General features: G+C 41.6%; 1 protein-coding gene across 4 annotated transcripts in view; it reads left to right on the forward strand.

The window, feature by feature from the left end:
- The window catches only part of rorc (RAR-related orphan receptor C), a 39155-nt gene that overhangs the window by 16097 nt on the left and 3037 nt on the right, over positions 1-20021 (forward strand). For all 4 annotated transcript variants that reach the window (XM_048261243.1, XM_048261244.1, XM_048261240.1 and 1 more), the window contains 7 exons: positions 16514-16599; positions 16926-17067; positions 17567-17667; positions 18405-18657; positions 18993-19121; positions 19323-19444; positions 19772-19904. In XM_048261243.1, coding sequence (XP_048117200.1) covers positions 16514-16599; positions 16926-17067; positions 17567-17667; positions 18405-18657; positions 18993-19121; positions 19323-19444; positions 19772-19904 — 966 coding nt within the window. The remainder of the gene's footprint in view (positions 1-16513; positions 16600-16925; positions 17068-17566; positions 17668-18404; positions 18658-18992; positions 19122-19322; positions 19445-19771; positions 19905-20021) is intronic.

Below are 20021 nucleotides of genomic sequence, written 5' to 3' on the forward strand. Positions count from 1 at the left end.
GGTGTGTCAGCGTGTGTGTGCGTGTGTGTGTGCATGTGTTTGCATGTGTGCGTGAGCGTGTGTGTGTATGTATTTGTATGGTTGTGTGTGTGTGTTTGTGTGTGTGTGTGTGTGTGTGCGTGTGTGCGTGCGCGCTTGTGTGTGCATGTGTGTATTTGTGTTTTTCTGAGTGGCCTTAATATCTTTGAATGAATATGACCCTGTGCCCTGATATATTACCAGCAGTAGACAGAGAGTCCTGACCGTAGACATTGTGTCAGAAGGTGATAGGACTCAGTAAATCAGCTCCTGTGCTTAGCTCACCGTATTCACTGGATGCAGAATAGTTTTAGAATATTGTACGGTTCTGAGGTCAAAGGTCAAGAAGGGTGTCTCCCTTGTGTTATTAGTAGTATTACTAGTTGAACTATTGTGTAGCCTATTTCATAGCACTGGACTTATAGAAGTGGGACAGCTGGTTGGTCTAATGGTCTAATTTCAGCTCTGTCTACTAGAAAATGGTAAAATCACAGTCAAACGTAGACCTGGCATTTTAATCAGTTGGGTCTCTGTGAATTCTACATGTTCTAAGACACTTAAATTAAGTTTTGAACAAGCGTATACTATATATACTATATCATACATCTGATTGCTAAAGGCACTGCTATAGACTGTGGCTATAGCATACCATCCAGCTGTTCTGCATGCGGGTACAAAAAAGTGGGTGGGATTAGGTAGAGTTCCCCACTGTGTGCATCAAATGCAGGTGTGGTGAGCACATCACACGAAGCAGAAAACTAACAAGAGCGAGAGCATGCACGCAAGACAGACAGATAGAGAGAGAGAGAGAGACAAAGAAAGAAAAGAGAAGAGGGGGGAGAGAGAGTAACAGGTGTCTTATCAGTGAAGTGCGGTTTGGGTAAAATTTAACAAGTCAGGTGTTGCGATAACAGATGAATGAAAAAATAGAATGAGGCTATGAAGGAGGGAAAGAGAGAGAGAAAGAGATAGAGAGAGAGATAGAGAGAGAGCAAAAAAGCAGGAGAGGGAGAGTGTAAATATAGCACTGCTGATGAGCCTGCTATGGGGCATAGAGAGGAATAGAAAGAGTTACACGTGAGGGTCACTTTTGAAAGTTTCGATAGAGAGAGGAGAGAAGTGGGGACGAGACCATAGATATACCTGTGTGTTGTGTTTGAATGTGTTGGGGACAGGCCCGTCTTCCTCCTGTGTGTGTGTGTGTGTGTGTGTGCGTGTTCGAGTCTTGCTTATGTCGACAGACAGACAGACAGACAGACAGACAGACAGACAGACAGACAGGCAGGCAGGCAGACAGACAGAGGGACAGGCAGACAGAGAGACAGACAGACAGACAGAGGGACATATCCTGGGAGAGTTTGCAAATAAACTTTTTGTGAGATTTTTTCACTTGTCAGCCCAAGCTGAAGAGGGAGGGATTTTAATTGAGTCACAGAGAGAGAGAGAGAGAAACAGAGAGAAAGAGAGAGGGAGAGAAAGAACGATAGTTAAGAGGCCGAGACATACCTTTAGAAAGGAAGACTGACAAGAGAGAGGACCAAAGATGATGAGAGGTAGGATCATTGATGCTCAGTATTTATGGATTGTGTATGGTTATGTTGATCATCGTTTGTATACATGTATGTGTTTGGGAAGTCTGTATGTCTATGTCTGTATTCGTTTGTCAGTGTGCTTTGCGCCTGTGTCATTTCACAACTGTAATGTTTCAGATGTGGCCATTGCGATGGTGACATTAAGATATCACACTGTTTTGTCCACAAAGTAGTTTGTGGAAAATCTGGCATTAGGCTATCATTTCTATTTGGAGGCACATCTAAAGTATCTAAAGCACTGTCTTTTCTGAAGTTGATACAGTAATCGTTGCCACTGTGTTTCAGTTAATAGTCCATGGCCTTCAATAGATGCCAATGCAACTGTTTTTGTATTTGTGTATGCACTTAAATGTGTGTGTGTGTGTGTGTGTGTGTGTGTGTGTGTGTGTGTGTGTGTGTGTGTGTGTGTGTGTGTGTGTGTGCAAATGCGAACCCACTTTGATCAGTTGTCCCACTTTCTGTAGTTTCATTCACGGTGTCCTCATAAATCTCTTTCAGTTGAGCATTGAAAGTCAGAGACTCCAGATGTGCATTTGCTGCGAAGGCATTGGTGAACCCAAACTGTAGTTGAATCAAAAAGTGAATTCTTCCGTTCTGTATGGATTGCTCAGTCCTGTTGACTTTTATTTTTTAGCTTTCATGGTTTATTCAGTTGCTGCCTAGTCAATCGCTACCTGTGTCTGACTGGAACACCTCAAGGGCAGGTTGAAAGAAAAAAAGAAGAAAGAAAGTCTTTTCTCAGTATCGCCAGTGCAGTGGTCTGTTTGGTCTGTTTGGTCTGTTTTAATGGCACCTTGTGAGTAGCAACAGAATGAGATGGGACAGAGCCCGTAGTTTGCATTGTGAGTTGGCTACGTGAAGTGAGCTTGGGTGCCGTTTTGATTTCACCATATCAAGATTTGAATCAAGAAGTGAAAAAAGACTTGTCAAAACGTAGAAGAGAACTGAAGAAAGTCTGTGAGAGTTGTGATGTTGCTTAACTCATAAAAACTGTCCAAAGTTTAGGTAATGTGCTTGCATAAAAACGCAGTCATGGTTATTTTATTTTATGAGAATGTGATTCTAATGATGACATCAGAAACTTTATTTGAATTCAGTGATGTTTAATATGACTACCGAATATCGTGATGTTAAGTATGTTGGGTCGGACTTGGACTTGGATTGAGATGATCGTTGTGCGCAGAGACAGCGGACATTTTGCAGTACAGCAGGAAATGAGGAGCAGAGCCAAACGTCCAGGGCAGGCCTGAGTCTTTCCTCCGCCAGTTGAAAATGGATTTGAGATTTTCACCGTGTAATAATAAAATCTCAGAAAATAGCTGTGTTTACGGTTTTATTAGGGCCCGTCTGTCTGTGGAGTGTGTTTGTTTGCGAGTCAGAGGCTACCAAATTTAAACACAGATTTAGCCGGAAGCTGACGTGTGTAAATTTATTTTGCGATTCATAATGCGCTTGATGATGGTTTAGGATGGTGTTCTCAAAGATACCATGGTACGCCACATTGCCAGGTTACTGCTGCAACTCTAGTTCCAACCCTATTGTGTTTGTAATCAAGCTTTTGCTCACTTCTTAATAAAGGATCAGAGATAACAAACATGCAATGACGACTGAGAGGCTGTTGCACATCTTTATTGAGTGTGTTTGTTGGTGTGTGTGTGTATGTGTGGCCTCTTCTGGCTAATATCGGATGTTCAGATGTTATCCAGATCATTTCTTTGAGGAGATACATGTTTTTAGCCATGCACACATTATGAATGAGAGTGTGTTCAGCAATTTCCCCCTGTGTGAGTCCTGTTTGTTCTCTGAGACCTTGGAGATTCAAATAGCGATTCATCAACAGTCATCTTTCTTTCAGAGGGCTGGTTGATTAACACACACACACTGAGTAGTTTAGTCCTCAGTAGGTGTCAGAAGAAGAAAGAGTAAATCTCAAACGGTGAGTTTTGTGTTTATGATGTAAAATTAACCTCAGGGATTTCAGGTTGTGTTGTGTTGTAGCGTTGGCTTTTCATCTGGCGACACCAGGAGATGAGTCAGTGTCTGTGGCGGAGGACATCTCTGGAGATGACTCTAGCTGCCACATCACAATGTAGTCCCCTGGAACCTGAACTTTCCACACACACACACACACACACACACACACACACACACACACACACACACCCTTATACTTTTCATGCGCAGTCTATCAGAGTACTTGCTGGTTTGTCACCTTTTGTGATGGAGAGCAAATTGAGGCTTTTGCTTCACTGTGTCTCCGACTGTGTTTGCGAGTTCAGATTCACAGTAAAGCAACACATTGTAAAAATACGTATTTTTTTTAGCTCTCGTTATTAATGTTCAATGTATTGGGTGTACCCATATAGCCTCGAGGCAATACCAATCGAAAAGGAATGAATGTTCCTGCATGGAACAACAAAGTTGCATATATTGCAAACCGTATCGCCAATGTGATAGATGTCATTCTTCATATTATAAGCCATCAAAATTAGTTTGAAGCCATTATTTTAAGTTAAAGAACTACATAGTGTTTCTTTAATAGCAGTCACCACTACATGTGATATTGATACATGCTTCATAAGTCAATACCCCTTGAGATTTCAAATACCTTTTTTATACAAATGCTGACACCAAGGAGACAATTTTTGACACACGCCAGCCATCGTTGTGGTTTTTAAACAACTACTGAGTGATTAGTCCAGCTGACTTCTTTTCAATTAATATTGTACTCTGTGTTAGCGTGACCTCTTAGCATTTGGCTAAATGGCTCTCGAAGCCATTGGAACATTAGAGTATGAGCTACACCAGGCGCATATCTGAAGCGTTCAGTTCACGACGCGTAAAAAACATTTTAAAAGACTGTTCTATTTTTTTCGAACGTACACGCCGCTATCACATCTGGTGTAGTTATTTCCATTGATTATAGTGGCAGCTAATTGTTACAGGAGACGCTACGCGAATGGAACGCTTCATTACACGCCTGGTGTAGCTGATATCTTAGAGTGCAGTGTTTTGTTTGGCACATGTAGTAATGCAGTGGCTTAGGCTTGTGTTGGCTCAGCCTCAGTGGTGAAGTGTTTGGAGTTGCCATTGTCAAGACATTGACAGCACCTCATAACAGATAGCCCAGAAGACAGGTAGCTGCACTTTCTGCATAATGTTTGTGTGTGTGTGTGTGTGTGTGTGTGTGTGTGTGTGTGTGTGCTGCTAGAACGCGTATGTGCGGCGATCAAAGTGTTCAATCAGTGACACTCAAACGGCCAGAGAGCGCACACGAGGTGGATGGCAGGCCTGAACAGGAAGTGGGCGCAGACGATAGCAGACTACTCTACTGAGAGGAAGAGAGAGCAAATGAGATGGTGGGAGATAGAGAGAGATCATTCAAAAGCCCACATAATACATTTATGTGTGATTGTGTAAATTATGTGAAGTAAGAAATGTGTCAGCAGTGGCGTTTATCTTTTTGAACTTCTTAGATTGGGAATTTCTAGGGCCCTTATAACACAACCTTGTTACAACACTTTAACATGGTGAAATTCTGTTATGATTTAGATTTATTCATTGTGATATTGTAATTTGTTAATAACATTTATTATTTTTGATTAGATCTATTAAAAAATTTTGTAATATTTGTGTCACAGCAATTAATTTCACCTTTATGTGCTTTATTTGTTTAGTTGCACATTTAAAGGTGCAGTCAGAGATTGCGTAGGAAGTCAGTTTGTTTGTATTTATGTTTATATTTAAATTTATCAGCAGACGTTTTTTTGCCAAACGAAACACTCCAGAGAGGTAGCTCATCCCTACCTTCAGTATTCCCAAAGAAACTCCACGCAGGGTTTCGGTTTTGTTTGGGGGACAGGCTGCCCCCACTTTGTTTGTTTCCAGTTTTCGGAGCCTGGGCTGCCTACAGAAACTGGGTTTTTCTACAGTGTAATCACGGAATGGGCAGCTAGCGGTCGTGACAAAAATGTATGGGCTTGAAATCGCGTAACATCCCAGACTAAGCCCTTAAAATGATTATGACAAAAAATCAAAACATGCTATTTTATACAATAGGACTTCCTCAACAAAGTATGGCAATTATAAACCACATGTAATGTACCCCAATGATAGATCCCACTGCATAGGAAAATTAAAAAAAAATCGTCATATTGGATGTGTTGATCATGGAAGGAAGACCTGACGACAGGATGGGATTCGATTTGGAGAAGTAGCACCATAAAGCTGATGTGAGAGGGGCATAGAGACAGGGGATGGAGAGAGGGAGAGAGAGATGAAGCCAGAGAGGAAGAGAGAGATGAGGAGAAGAGGAGAGATGCACCAGTTTCACAGGCTGCCAGCTGCAGACTCATGATATGTGGTCTGTATTCGATGCCATGTAGTTTGCCTGTGTGTGTGTGTGTTTGTGCGTGTGTGTGTGTGGTGTGTGTGTTTGTGTTTTGTGTGTGTGTGTGTGTGTGTGTGTGTGTGTGTGTGTGTGTACAGATGGAGTGTGTTTTATTGTGTATTTGCGTGTCTGTCTGTCTGTCTGTATGCCTGCCTGTCGGTCTGTCAGGATGTGTGTGTGTGTGTGTGTGTGCATGTGTGTGTCTGTGTGTGCGTGTGCAGATGGAGTTTTTCTGTTTGTGCATGTTTATTTTTGTGACGAGTGGTGTTTGCAGGTGTTTTAGCGTATGTGGTTATCTGTTTGTTTCACTGCAAAAATTCTGCAAAAAAGGTTTACGCAAATCAGCAAGGTCTGAAGAACACTTAAAATACATGATATATTATACTCTGTGAGAAAGACCAACTACATATAGTAGTAGTATAGTAGCTTAACCCTCATATTTCAGTATTCATATTTAGATGGTTAGCGTGTTTCTGAACTGCCTTTTTAAACTCTTCTCATCTAATAATAATGAAGCCACAAATGCGTATACAAAGTACATACACATATTCATAACTGTATGTTTTTAGGGATATGTAGCCATTATTTTGGGGTCTCTCAATGTGTAGGTTTGGTCTTACTGTACATCAAAGGGATGAAATATCCCCTATTAACCTACACTGTGCCAGAACTGGAGACAGAAATGACACATTTGTCAACAAGTGTAGCAAAACACAAAACCAAGAGTCAGACGTGTGACTAATTTGACTGTGGCACATAATGTCCTCTCTCAATGCACTTGGTTCCTGCAGACGGTAAGGGTCATAGTTGTGCTTTTTGTGATGGTGTTTTATTATTATATTTTTTTATATCAAACTGTTAGTGTGTTAAGTGGGTAAATTAATTTAGACTGTGGTCATGCAAGATGCGGCATTGTTGCAATGATATACAAGCCTTTCAAATTAAAAGACAAAACAGCTTATGTTAGTCCCAATGTTTGTTTAATTTTGTCCCAATAAATTACTGTACACAGATTCTTTGTGCAGTCTAATGTATATCATCTTCATCTCTCGTTGTGATAAAGCTAGACTATGGAGCTGACATGTATGTCTTTCAGGATGTACAGCAATACCCAACAGAAATGTTTTATTTTAGCAAGTAGGAAATCTAAACCTTTGTAATATAGACTCAATAAATTAAAATTGGAGTGACTCTCTTATGTTGAAGAGGTTAGAAACAGGCCTTATTTATCATGCTTTCTGTCAGAATTTGATTTCACCTATGCGCACCAGAGGTGCATCTATAATATTTTTAGGAAATACATTTCAGGAGGCAAAACGGTCAATCTGAATCCATTGTCTTTCTATAGACGCTGATGAGTTCATCTCATGGGGTTTAAGTCTTAAAGGTTAAGTTAAACACTGATTAATCAACATTTAACATTTAAAACATTTAAAATAAAAAATAAAAAAATATTTCTCATTTATGATGCACATTATAATATTCTCAGTTGAACAACTTTGATGAAACTCAAGAAAGTTTTTTGTTTGTTTGTTTGAATTCATTAAATTTCAGCTTCAAATTTTCGCAGGCATTTTAGTTTTTCTGAGTATCCACACGCCAACTAAATGAATAGCCAGAGGTTATGGTTTGCGTCCATTATTCTCAATCACTCCATTAGATCATAAAGTGATTTCATTATGTATCGCCGTGCATACTATTGTTGTTCTGCGGGAAAGGTGAAATTTAAATTAAGTTTCGATGGAAGTCTATAAACATGATCCAGAACCTAAACTCGATTATACATACTATATATAAAAGTGACACAATCGTTGGAGGGACACTGGTTGCTTTTTATGACCAAAAAGCTATTATAATACCTGGGTGCTCTTTTGTGTTTGTGGTTTTTTTCTTCCTGTGATGGAAGCTTGAGGTTTTCTACCCCGTTAGTGCTACTCTGCAAATTGCTGACGAAGGGAAAGACGACTTTGTGCACAAAGCACAATGGAAAGATGCTGAATTCTGAGAAGACTGCAGCGACCACATATCCATTGACATGGGCAGTAAAATAAACAAAAAGGTTAGAAGGGGGGATTTCAACATATGAGATTAAACCACCCTAGTAAATGCTGAAGGAGACATAGGAACATTCAGTGTTTGATGTAATGGCGAGTGTGTGTATGTGTGTTTGTGCGTGTGTGTGCAAGCTTGCATTTCTCTTAACATTTTATTGTGCACATTCCTTATCTTATCAAATTGATTCTCTCTCTCCTCTCTTTCTATCAAACAATCAGTAAATAATCTATATCTATCTATCTATCTATATCTATCTATCTATCTATCTATCTATCTATCTATCTATCTATCTATCTATCTATCTATCTCTCTATCTATCTCTCTATCTATCTATCTATCTATCTCTATCTATCTATCTATCTATCTAACTATCTATCTCTCTATCTATCTCTCTATCTATCTATCTATCTATCTATCTCTATCTATCTATCTATCTATCTAACTATCTATCTATCTATCTATCTATCTATCTATCTATCTATCTATTCTGTTGTTAAGAATATGAATGGTGGTGTAGAAGATGAAGGGATAGAGATAATCTAGAGAGAGAGAGAGAGAGAGAGAGAGAGAGGTTGCATAACAGAAGCACTCGTTTCCATTTTGGATCCTCATCTCTCTGTCTTTCACCCTTTAACTCTCCACGTTATTACAGAGGGCAACTAATGCCACTTTCAACATTTAACATCGTCTCAATTTTATCATTTAGCTCAAACCAAAATTCTTTATCTCTGAGAGACATCGGCCCTTGCACTAGTGATACTGTCAGTTGCATCCGTTGAGTTCTGTTTTTCACGTCAACTTTACGGAGCTTTTACGTGATAATGAACTGATTTACTGTGTTGATAGCAAGTATCAGGGCTAGAATCAGAAAGAGGCTTTGCTTACTTTATTGTACACAATATGATTCTCTCATCTGATAACATCTTACCCTTCAGCAGAAACAGACACCCTTTCATTCTATGTTAGAAAAGTCTCATGCTCACCGTATACATATGCTAAACAAAACTCAACTAAACAGCAGCGCACAAATATCATCCCATAGTATAAGGCTAGTTAAATTACTATAATGTTAACAGTGACACTAGGAGTGTGTGTGTGTGTGTGTGTGTGTGTGTGTGTGTGTGTGTGTGTGTGTGTGTGTGTGTGTGTGTCTGTGTGTGTGAGAGAGAGAGAGAGAGTGTGTGTGTGTGTGTGTGTGTGTAACGCACACGCACATCATAGGTTGCATCATAGTGCATCATTAGTCCGGTCTAAATTGGACCATCAGTATCTCCCTCTAGTTTCACTCGCTTATTTTTTAATTTCTATTCTCTTGGTGTGTGTGGTTTTGGATGGAGGAGCTGATTAGGTGGAGGAGGCAGATAAAGCAAGAAGGCCCAGGGAAGAAAAGTGCTGATTATTTTCCAGTATCAGCATGTGGTTTTCTCAGCCACTGACAGACAAAGAGTTGAGGTGAAAGACAGAGAGAGAGCTGAGGAGACAGGGAGATGAGTGGTCAGATAGACTGGTAGAGAAAGAGAGAGAGAGAGCGAGGGAGAGAAAGAGAGAGAGAGAGAGAGAGAGCGAGAGAGCGAGGGAGAGAAAGAAAGAAAGAGAGAGAGAAAGAGAGAGAGAGCGAGGGAGAAAGAAAGAGAGAGAGAGGGAGAGAAAGAAAGAGAGAGAGAGAGCAAGGGAGAGAGAAAGAAAGAGAGAGAGAGAGAGGGAGAAAGAAAGAGAGAGAGAGGAGAGAAAGAAAGAGAGAGAGAGAGAGAGAGGGAGAAAGAAAGAGAGAGAGAGAGAGCAAGGGAGAGAGAGAAAGAAAGAAGAGAGAGAGAGAGAGAGAGAGAGAGAGAGAGAGAGAGAGAGAGAGAGAGAGAGAGAGAGAGAGAGAGAGAGAGAGGGAGAGAGAGAGAGGGGCAGATAGAGCCGAATGGAGATACAGACAGATAAACAGACCGGGGAGAGACAGTGTGTAGCTACCGATGAATATGCACTCATGTGCACTTTTGCTTTCTGCTGCTGTTTGCAGTTACTCTAACTCTCTCTCTCTCTCTCTCTCTCTCTCTCTGTGTGTGTGTGTGTGTGTGTGTGTGTGTGTGTGTGTTTCCATAGGTGTAAGAGGAGATAGAGATGCATGTCTGAGAGTATACAGAGGGGGGTTGATAGAGAGAGAGAGGGAGGGATAGGAAGAGGGAAAGAGAAAAGGAGACTAGCAAATTAAAAATATGGTCAGTGGCCTCTACCTCTGTCAGTTCTGATTAACAACCTCAAACAACAGGAAACCAACCTAAGCCACAGACACACTCTCTCATCTACACACAAACACTTCCACATTCTCACAAACTAATACTTTCACACACTATCTTACGTTCTCACACAGCCCTCATCTCACCCTCTCACACACATTCTGCTGTTGTTATAAATCCACTTACTGCACACACAACCGTCAATCACTTATAATATGTAGTGTATATGAGTGCTATAGGCTGTATTCACTTATAATATGTAGTGTATATGAGTGCTATAGGCTGTATTCTAAGTGACCGCTCAGGACAAAAACTGTAGTGGTATTCTAATCAGTCTCTGATAACTCTCTTTACCAAATCTATTGTTTACGCTGCTAAAGAACTGATCACCAACGTTCAATAGACAGGCCAAGAAGTCATACAGAAACCATAATGCATGGCAAAGACACAGTACTCCAAGGTCACAACGTACTGATGGTTGTCTTATGGTTCTCTGTCATTTATATGAGCTGAAGAACGAAGACACAGAAAGTGTACTGCATACAAAGATGAAGCATTAAGATAAAACAAGGATAGAAGTCAGTTGCTATGAGTTTCCTCCTTCATTTTCTGGTTGCACACCAGTGGACAGTGTATAGAGGACACTGCATACATGGCAAACAAACCGAGCCAATCAAAAAATCAGATCTGAGCAAAAAGATCCGATTTGAGCATTAAGACTTGCGGTGTAAACGTAGCCATTGACAAGTTATACTGCAGGTGCAGCTATTTTGCAAAGTACTGAGGAACTGACATTCTGGTCAGGCAGACCTTCATCGCAGTTACCAGTGGACACAGCTAAGCCCAAAGCATGGGAGCTACCCAGACTACTCACACTGCCTTGTGTTCGTCACCAGGGCTATGTCCCAACCAGCCTCGAGTACACGCGCGCTCAGCGCCACTCCCCGCTACATGGATGCAGCACTATTAGTGTCCCAGTCTCCTGCACCTCTTTTCAGGGTTTTTAGCCACAAATCTTCCGCCCCATGCCCCAAATCAGGGCACACACTCGCGACTGACACACTAACTTCTGCACACACTGACACACATACATCCCATGCCGCAGAGCTGCTCACACACGCCTGCAGGGGATTAGAAGTAATGTGTGTGTCATTTAAGATTTGCCAGTTAGCATTACTTTTACCTCAGCATGAAATGTCATGCAACATGCAACCATAGGAACAGTTTTCATTCAGCCACCCAGTCAAATTAATGTATATTCATTTAAATCAATAGATTAAAAAATGCTTGATGTGCCCTGGATGTTTCTGTCAGATTAATGTATATTAATCAATAGATTAAAACCAGTTAGTGGCATAGAGGAGCTTGTTCTGTCCTGGAGGATGAGTGAGGTAGCAATCACAAGAAAGGGCACCAATATGGAGTCTTCTATAGGATATAATAATGTAAACATAATAACATCAAGTAATTTACATTCACATTAGTGTTTATGGAGAGAGGGAGAGAGAGGGGGAGAGAGGGAGAGAGAGGGAGTAGGGTGGAGTAGGGTGGAGGTGGGGCGAGGGTGATAGGGGTTCCTGGCAGCCGCAGATAAAAGAGCTTGTTACTGGCAGCCGCATCCTTTGTGAGTGAGACAGAGAAGCAAGGAGAGAGAGAGAGAGAGATCACTTGAAAGAGGGATAGTCAGAGTGAAAGAGAAGTCAGTAAACCACTTAAAAAAGCTCTGAGGTTGACACCTGTTTGTCCACCTCCTCTCTTCCCCTCGCAAATATTCCCCCACCGCACACCTCTCACACTCCCCTCACTTGGCCACTCTGTGGGGTGTTAGTCGGTTCCCTCTGACTCGAGTGCCCTTTTATGTCTGTTGTTTTTCAGAGAGAGAAGGGAAAGGGGAGAGCAAATGTTTCAGTCTGGGCTTCTCAAAGCACTTTCAACTCTCACTGCAGACTTGTCAAAGTGTGAAAATCATAGTTTTCACACAACCAGGTCGTTTCCACCTCTCTTTGATCTGTGTCAGACAAGATTGACCTCATGCTTGCGTAGCTTACGGACAAAACTGGTGGAGCTTGGGGGATTTATGATGAAAGCGAACAACAACATTGGCCATTCATTAGGGCGCTGAGCTGGGAAAGCTGTCATACTCGAGCATGTCATATCACTGTTACCTGCACTGGCTGTAACTATCTATCTATCTATCTATCTATCTATCTATCTATCTATCTATCTATCTATCTATCTATAAGGGGTGGAACGGTATTTGTATTCATATTAAATTGTCATGGTACAAACTTTGCGTTGATTGTGTTGACCTGGTCAGGTCCAGGTGATGAAGCCACAACCATAGCGCTGTATCATCTTTCGTGTGGCGCTCTCACTTTCCACACCACATAGCCACAACTGGCCTTCAAGAAGTTTGTGCACACACACACACACACAAACATTGTTTTGCTGTTTTGCTCAAGTCAAAGTAAAAACACCCAAGACCCCTACCCCACCCCCCTTGAACTTTCTCTTCAGAATCTGTGCTGCTTTGGGACAGGTGTCCCAGGCTGCCGTGCCGACTAAGATGGGGAGAGCTCGTGAAGACACCTGCTCTGGCCTTTTTTGTTTGCTGTGGTCATCGGTGCATCTGATCACAGACTGGCTGTGAATAGAAAGGGGTTCCTGGGAAGCACCCTGTCTACAAGCCAACACAACAGGCCAGCACATTCCCCACATATATAAACATGGCCAACACATTCCCCACATATATAAACATGGCCAACACAACAGGCCAGCACATTCCCCACATATATAAACATGGCAGAAGCAAATAATAAATGGTAAAGTAAAATGTTATCAAAGGGATATTCCACCATTTGGGGAATTATGCTCATTTTCCACCTCCCCTCGAGTTACAGTTTTTCTCAGTCGCTTTGGTGCTTTTCTCACATCACTATTAACATTTGCACAGCAGTTAGTGCCTTTCTCAAAACAATTAGTGCAAACTGCAAAACCTAGTGGATAACCTGCAAAAGCATGTCACTTGCTCAAAATGGATAGTCTATTCCTCAAAAGCAAGTATTTATGTCAATGAAACTGCCAGTGTCATCAAAATGAGAAGTCTTGACACCATCGTTTATGAACAAGATAGTCATGTCATGTCATTACGACAGTTTATGCTCTCAGTGTTTTCCCATGCAAAAAAAGGTCAGAACTCGGTGACACTACCTGAAAATGCTCAAGACAGCACTATAGACTTGTACAGCCATTTGAAAACTACAGTAAAGTTACAAATTGCTGTAGTTAGGGGAGTAAGTGAGTGCAAGACACTGAATATGTACGTTTCACAGTTTTACTGTATATGCTCTTTGCAATTCTACAGCATTGTGACAGAATTTGATAACTAGTTCACCAATTTTATATGTAATGACTCAAGCAATGAAATCAAGACTATTCGTTTTATTGGGAACGACTGTTCAGCATCCATAAGTATAGTTAATTTTGACTGACATGACAAAGCAACTGATAATGTTATAAAACAGCAGAGAATTGTGTGAAAGCAACTGATACATGTCCAAACACATTTGCAATTTTTTCAGAGGAAAGAGAAATTGCTATACTATGATGTGCACAAATGACTAAATGTTGTGGAGGTTGAACTAATAGTTATGAGAATTTTCATTCTGATCTGAGAAAAGCACCAAAGCGACTGAGAAAAACTGTAAACAATTGAGTTTTACCTTTCTCCAGTTAATCCAGCCATTCTGTGAGTCTGGCGATACCACTTTTAGCTCCAGCCTAGCATAGATCATTGAATCGGACTAGACAATTAGCATTTTGCCATAGCATCACGGTTAAAAGTGACTAAGATTTCTGGTAATTTCCCAAACTTGTATCTTCTCAAGTTAGAATTTAAGCTCATATCTCTCCCAAAACCTTTCACTCATGCTTCAAAACTAAATTCCTTTCCCATATAAAGAGTCATTGCCACGAAAATTGCAAAGATCCTTCTCAATTGTTTTGGCTCATTTCTTGAAACAGACCTGACGTTCTCAAAAACTCTTGGTGCTTTTGCCAAAATAACCTGGATGGTTCAGCACAACACCACGGTTCACCCGCAAACGTTTATATCTCCAAAAGATCTTGTTATTTGTCTTATAATTGTGTATAAAACGGAAAAAGAAAACAAAAAATAGGATTTTACGGAAGATTTTACGCTGAGAGCAGAGAAATGAGAAACGGCCTTTTTGATGTGCACAAGTGACACAATGATGAGAAGATTGAACAGGTAGTTTTGAGAATGTCAATTCAGATCTGAGAAATGTACCAAAGTGACTGAGAAAAATTGTAAAAAGAAAATATAGTGCAATATAAACACATAAACAAAAAACAAGGAAAATTATGACTTTTTTTGAAAAATATATATATGGTATTCATGGTATTATGTTCTTGACTAATTTTGACAATTGAACAGACTGTTGTGCATGTGATGACTTATACAATGAAATGATGCTGACATGTTTTGGAGAGAACAACCATTAGACTGAGAATCAACAATCAGTTTAGATCAACAAGATCTATTCACTTGGAAATTGTGCTAAATGTAGGCTACCTGTACTTAATCCTTTGCAAAAATGTAGTGAGACATTGAGACATGTACTAAGACATTTGCAATTTGATAAATGAATGAGAAATCCAATTCTGTTGTGAACAATTGCCAAGTGGTTTGGAGGTTTGTCCATGTTATTTTGAGAATTTAATTTCTGTTTCAAGAAATGAGCCAAACCAATAGAGAAAAACTGTAACAACATGGCTAAGCGTCTTGACTATCTTTGTAATAACAGTGACACATGAACTTTTTTATTCTGATGGTGATATTATGGGCATAAATATTTACTTTTGAATCATAAATTAGGCATTTTAAGCAAGTTATGTGCTTTTGCAGCTAATTCACTGTGTGGTGCAGTTTGCACAAATTGTTTCAAGAAATGCACTTATTGTTTCATTTGGTCTTCAGAGGAAGCTTAGTGTTTCACTAAATGTTTAAACTTGTAGACAAGTTTATCTATCTATCTATCTATCTATCTATCTATCTATCTATTTGTCTGTCTGTCTATCTATCTATCTATCTATCTATTTGTCTGTCTGTCTATCTATCTGTTTATCTGTGTTTCTATCTATCTAACAGCCAGCATTTCATGCGTGTCATCACTTTTCCTCTCCTCTCCTCTCCTCCCCCTCCCTCCCCCTCCTCTCCTCCCTCCCTCCTCTCCCCTCCTCCTCCCCTCCCTCTCCTCCCTCCCCTCCCTCCCTCCTCCCTCCCTCTCCTCTCCCTCCTCCTCCTCTCCTCTCCTCCTCCCTCCCTCCCTCCCTCCCTCCTCCCCCTCCCTCCCTCTCCTCTCTCCTCTCCTCTCTGGCGTTTCCTCTATTAGATTAAGATGACTTAATAGGGCTTTATGGATTATCTCTTTAGTCTGTTACAAAACAAGTGTGCACTGTCTCTCTCTCTCTCTCTCTCTCTCTCTCCTCTCTGTGTGTGTGTGTGTGTGTGTGTGTGTGTGTGTCGTTCATGCATGCGCATGTGTGTGTGTGTGCGCACTAGCGTATGCATTTGTGTTTATAGATACAGACATTGATGAGAGTATTTATACCACACATGTTTGTCTGGTGGAGAAATGGACAAATGGACAGTGTTTAGTGCTGACTTATGTCATCTACTTCTATTAGCCTATTTATTTGATTTAGCTCTTGTCTCAAAACACAGTGAAAATCCTTCACATGTCACATGTCTTCCCATGACACTTATGCTCTTCCTTTTCCATTGTTGTTGAACAGTTCCAGGTGCTTAGTTTCCCTTATTCCAGCATTGCAAACATACTTGAATCATTCAGTTTGGTATTTCAAAGAAACAGATTTACTTTTAATTTAAGTCTAACTTTGGGGACCTGAAGTCCGGCAGTAGTCTGAACTGGGCCCTATGAGTGCGCCAGTGCCTGGCGGTATTTCCAGAATGGAAATAGTGAGTAGTGTTCATATCTGAGCCAGATCAGCAAAGAGAGACTTGCTAGTGACTGACAGGTGAAAGGACCACAATAGCACCAGCTCAGTGCTGCCCCCTTGTGTAGACACATGATAACTGATTCTCTCTCTCTGTCTCTCTCCCTCTCTCTCTGTCTATCCGTCTATCTATTCTATCTATTTCTTCATCTCTGCCTGGCTCTGGCTGTCGTTTCCCTCGTGTGGGTATACAGCTCAAATTGAGGTGATCCCCTGTAAGATCTGTGGAGATAAGTCCTCAGGGGTTCACTATGGAGTCATCACGTGTGAGGGATGTAAGGTGAGTGAGTGCCACCTCTCTCTGTTTTATCTGTCTTATTTATCTTCCTCTGTTTCTCTCTCTGTTTCCTCTCTCTTTTCTCTGTGCTCTTTATACTCTTTGTTATCATAGTTATTATTTTACACAACATTTCCTTTTTGAATATATATTTTTAATTCTATCTCTTTGAATGTTCGACCATAGGGCATTGCTGTAAAAGTCAATTTCCCCAAAGAAACAATGGAATACATTAATAAGTGTAATATTAAATGAAGTCAGCAATATTCTACTCTAATCTTTCTCTCTCTCTCTTTTCGTCTCTCTGTCTCTTTCTTCATTTCCGTCAGGGCTTTTTCCGGCGCAGCCAGCAGTCCAGCGTGTCGTACTCGTGCTCACGGCAGAGCAACTGCCCCATCGACCGCGCCAGCCGCACCCGCTGCCAGAGCTGCCGCCTCAAGAAATGTGTGGCTCAGGGCATGAGCCGAGATGGTGCGAACACAGAGAGAGAGAGTGAATGAGAGAGAGAGAGAGAGTGAGAGAGAGTGAATGAGAGAGAGAGAGAGAGAGAGGGAGAATGAATGAGAAGGGAGATCAAAGAGGGTCAAACCTGGCTTGTCCAAATAGCGTTATGTTTCAAATGTGATGTGTTAAGTTCTATGTGTTAACTGTTAATGATTGGCCATGTGTTTTCCCATTCTTTGCATTGTTTGTGTTGAGTTGTGTTGAGTTGTGTTGAGTTGTGTTGAGTTCTTGTTCTAACTCCCCCAGCCCTCCTTTGGGAGCCTGATGTAGGAAACGAAAAGGGGCAGTGCCTCTGCACTAGATTCTAGAGTATTGAGCAAAGATTCTAGAACAGAGCTCTGTTCTAGAATCTTTGCTATTGAGCCATCCCATCGCTAACCAGCAGGCCACGGCTGCCCCAATTGCACTCTGTGCATGAAAAATGTGCTAATGCTTATTTACTATGTGTGTTGCGTTCCTGTTTCAGCTGTGAAGTTCGGCCGAATGTCCAAGCGGCAGCGGGACTCTCTGATCGCCGAGGTGGAACGACACCGGCAGCAGCAGCAGCAGCAGCAGAGGCGGCTCCAGGTACCATTTCTTAATATAGTTCTATAGATATATACCGTATTTTCCGTTTCTTAATATAGTTCTATAGATATATATATACCGTATTTTCCGGACTATAAGTCGCACCTGAGTATAAGTCGCACTAGTCAAAAAATGTGTCATGAAGAGGGAAAAAACATATATATAAATATGTTGTACCTGAGTCGCAGTACCGGCCAAACTATGAAAAAAAGTGTGACTTATAGTCCGGAAAATACGGTATATAGATACTGTATATGTAGATATAGTTTTTTCTATATTTTTTATATTACCTTGCCTACTGGCTGATATGTCCATATTTATTTTATGCTGGTCTCTAGACTTTATTCTTGCACTGTTGCACTGTTGGACTTACTCATTTGCACCATCACCATGACACTCACTCACACAGAGCACCATACCTTACTATGCACAGAGAATCACAGGCTCAGTCCCTGCCTCAGTCATTGCAAGCGCCTCTTGATTGATTAATCACCCACTATGTGGATACTGTTTTTTTTGTTATTTAGTTTAATTTGTATTTTAGTATATTTAGTATATTCTTTATCTTCTACTGTCCTTATTGCTTAGTTGTGTTTTTTATATTATATACTTTTAATTACTTTGTTCTGCTGTTAGTGAATGTATGTGTTGTCTGTATGCTACTGAGACCTTGAATTTCCCCTTGGGGATCAATAAAGTATCTATCTATCTATCTATCTATCTATCTATCTATCTAGGTGTGCACGGCCGGTGTCCAGGCTCTGGGCCCCACGTACTGCCCAGGCAAAGAACCCTGCGGAGGCTCCTCTCACCTGCTCCAGCCCCTGCCCTTGGCGCCCTACACCTTCCCCATGGACCCTGAGCTGCAGCGCTGTGGCCCGGAGGTGCACCCGCACCTGGTGTGTCATCCAGGCGAGCTCCAGGCTGCGGGCCTGCACTACCGGAGCGTCCAGAGGAGGGCAGGCCGTAACGGACTGGCAGACAGCAGGGGTGAGCCTTGCAGGACACAGAGACTCTACTCCTACACTAGTCATGGACTACAGACTCTACTCCTACACTAGTCATGGACTACAGACTCTACTCCTACATTAGTCATGGACTACAGACTCTACTCCTACACAGACTCTACTCCTACACTAGTCATGGACTACAGACTCTACTCCTACATTAGTCATGGACTACAGGGTCCATATACTGATGATGAACTCTTCAGTGGTCAGCAGTTTTTTGTTGTGTGTTTTTCTTTTTTTTGTGGCAGAATGTTCTGGTCTGTGTGCATGTTTGAAGAATAAGAGTTTGTCCTCTTTCTCTCTCTGTCCCACTAGTTGACTCAAGGCAGTCCTCTCCCAACCAGGGCATTCTGCGGATGCCTGGGACTGACCCGGACTTGCACCCCTATGATCCAGAGGACCCCTACTGCCACTACCCTACCTCCCTGCTGCACATACGCATCGGTACAATGAGTCTGTTCAGTGATAAAACTACAACAACATCAGCAGTAATAACTATGTAGACACATAATGATATTTACATTTACTGTAATATTTCCTTTGATCAGGTTTAGAGTAACATATCTGATTATTCTGGTCTGGTGTGTGTGTGTCTGTGTGTGTGTGTGTGTGTGTGTGTGTATGTATCTGTGTGTGTATGTACAGAGGAGCTGTGTGACAGCATCGTGCGTTCGCACCGAGAGACCTCTCAGTACCCTGTGGAGGAGCTGCAGGCTCTGCGGTGGAAGATCTTCACCAGAGAGGAGGTCCAGATATACCACAGCAAGGTACACAGGCGTCCAGCAACGGCCAGCGCAGACACCGTACCATACCATAAAGCTCTTTCCGCTCCACACACACACTCACATGCCATGTTTTGTTTTGTTTTCCTTCGGTGTTTGGCCACAGATTCAGCCCCTCCCTTCTTGATTTCAGTGGTTAAAAATCAAGAGGCCTTTGACATGTTCACAGTTCACACGCTCTATCTCTCTCTCTAACTACTTTCACTTTCTCCCTACTGTTGTCTCTCTCTTTCTTTATTTTATATTCTCTCTCTCTCTCTCTCTCTCTCTCTCTCTCTCCCTCTCGCTCTCTCTCTCTCTTTGTCTCCTCAGACGGTGGATGAGATGTGGCAACTGTGTGCCGATAAACTGAGTGACGCCGTGCAGTTCGTAGTCGAGTTTGCCAAAAGGTTGCCAGGGTTTCGTCAGATTCGTCAGGACGACCAGATCAATCTGCTTAAGAGTGGTGTGTAACTGTCAGTCTCACAGTGACCCAAGACATGATACCAATGCCTCCTTTTCTCTTTCAAATGTGCTCAAGAACTTTGCCGCCAATAGCACAGACTCCCAGAGTAAGAGATTG

Source organism: Alosa alosa, chromosome 13 (assembly GCF_017589495.1).
Source record: "Alosa alosa isolate M-15738 ecotype Scorff River chromosome 13, AALO_Geno_1.1, whole genome shotgun sequence".
In the NCBI taxonomy this organism is placed as follows: domain Eukaryota; kingdom Metazoa; phylum Chordata; class Actinopteri; order Clupeiformes; family Clupeidae; genus Alosa; species Alosa alosa.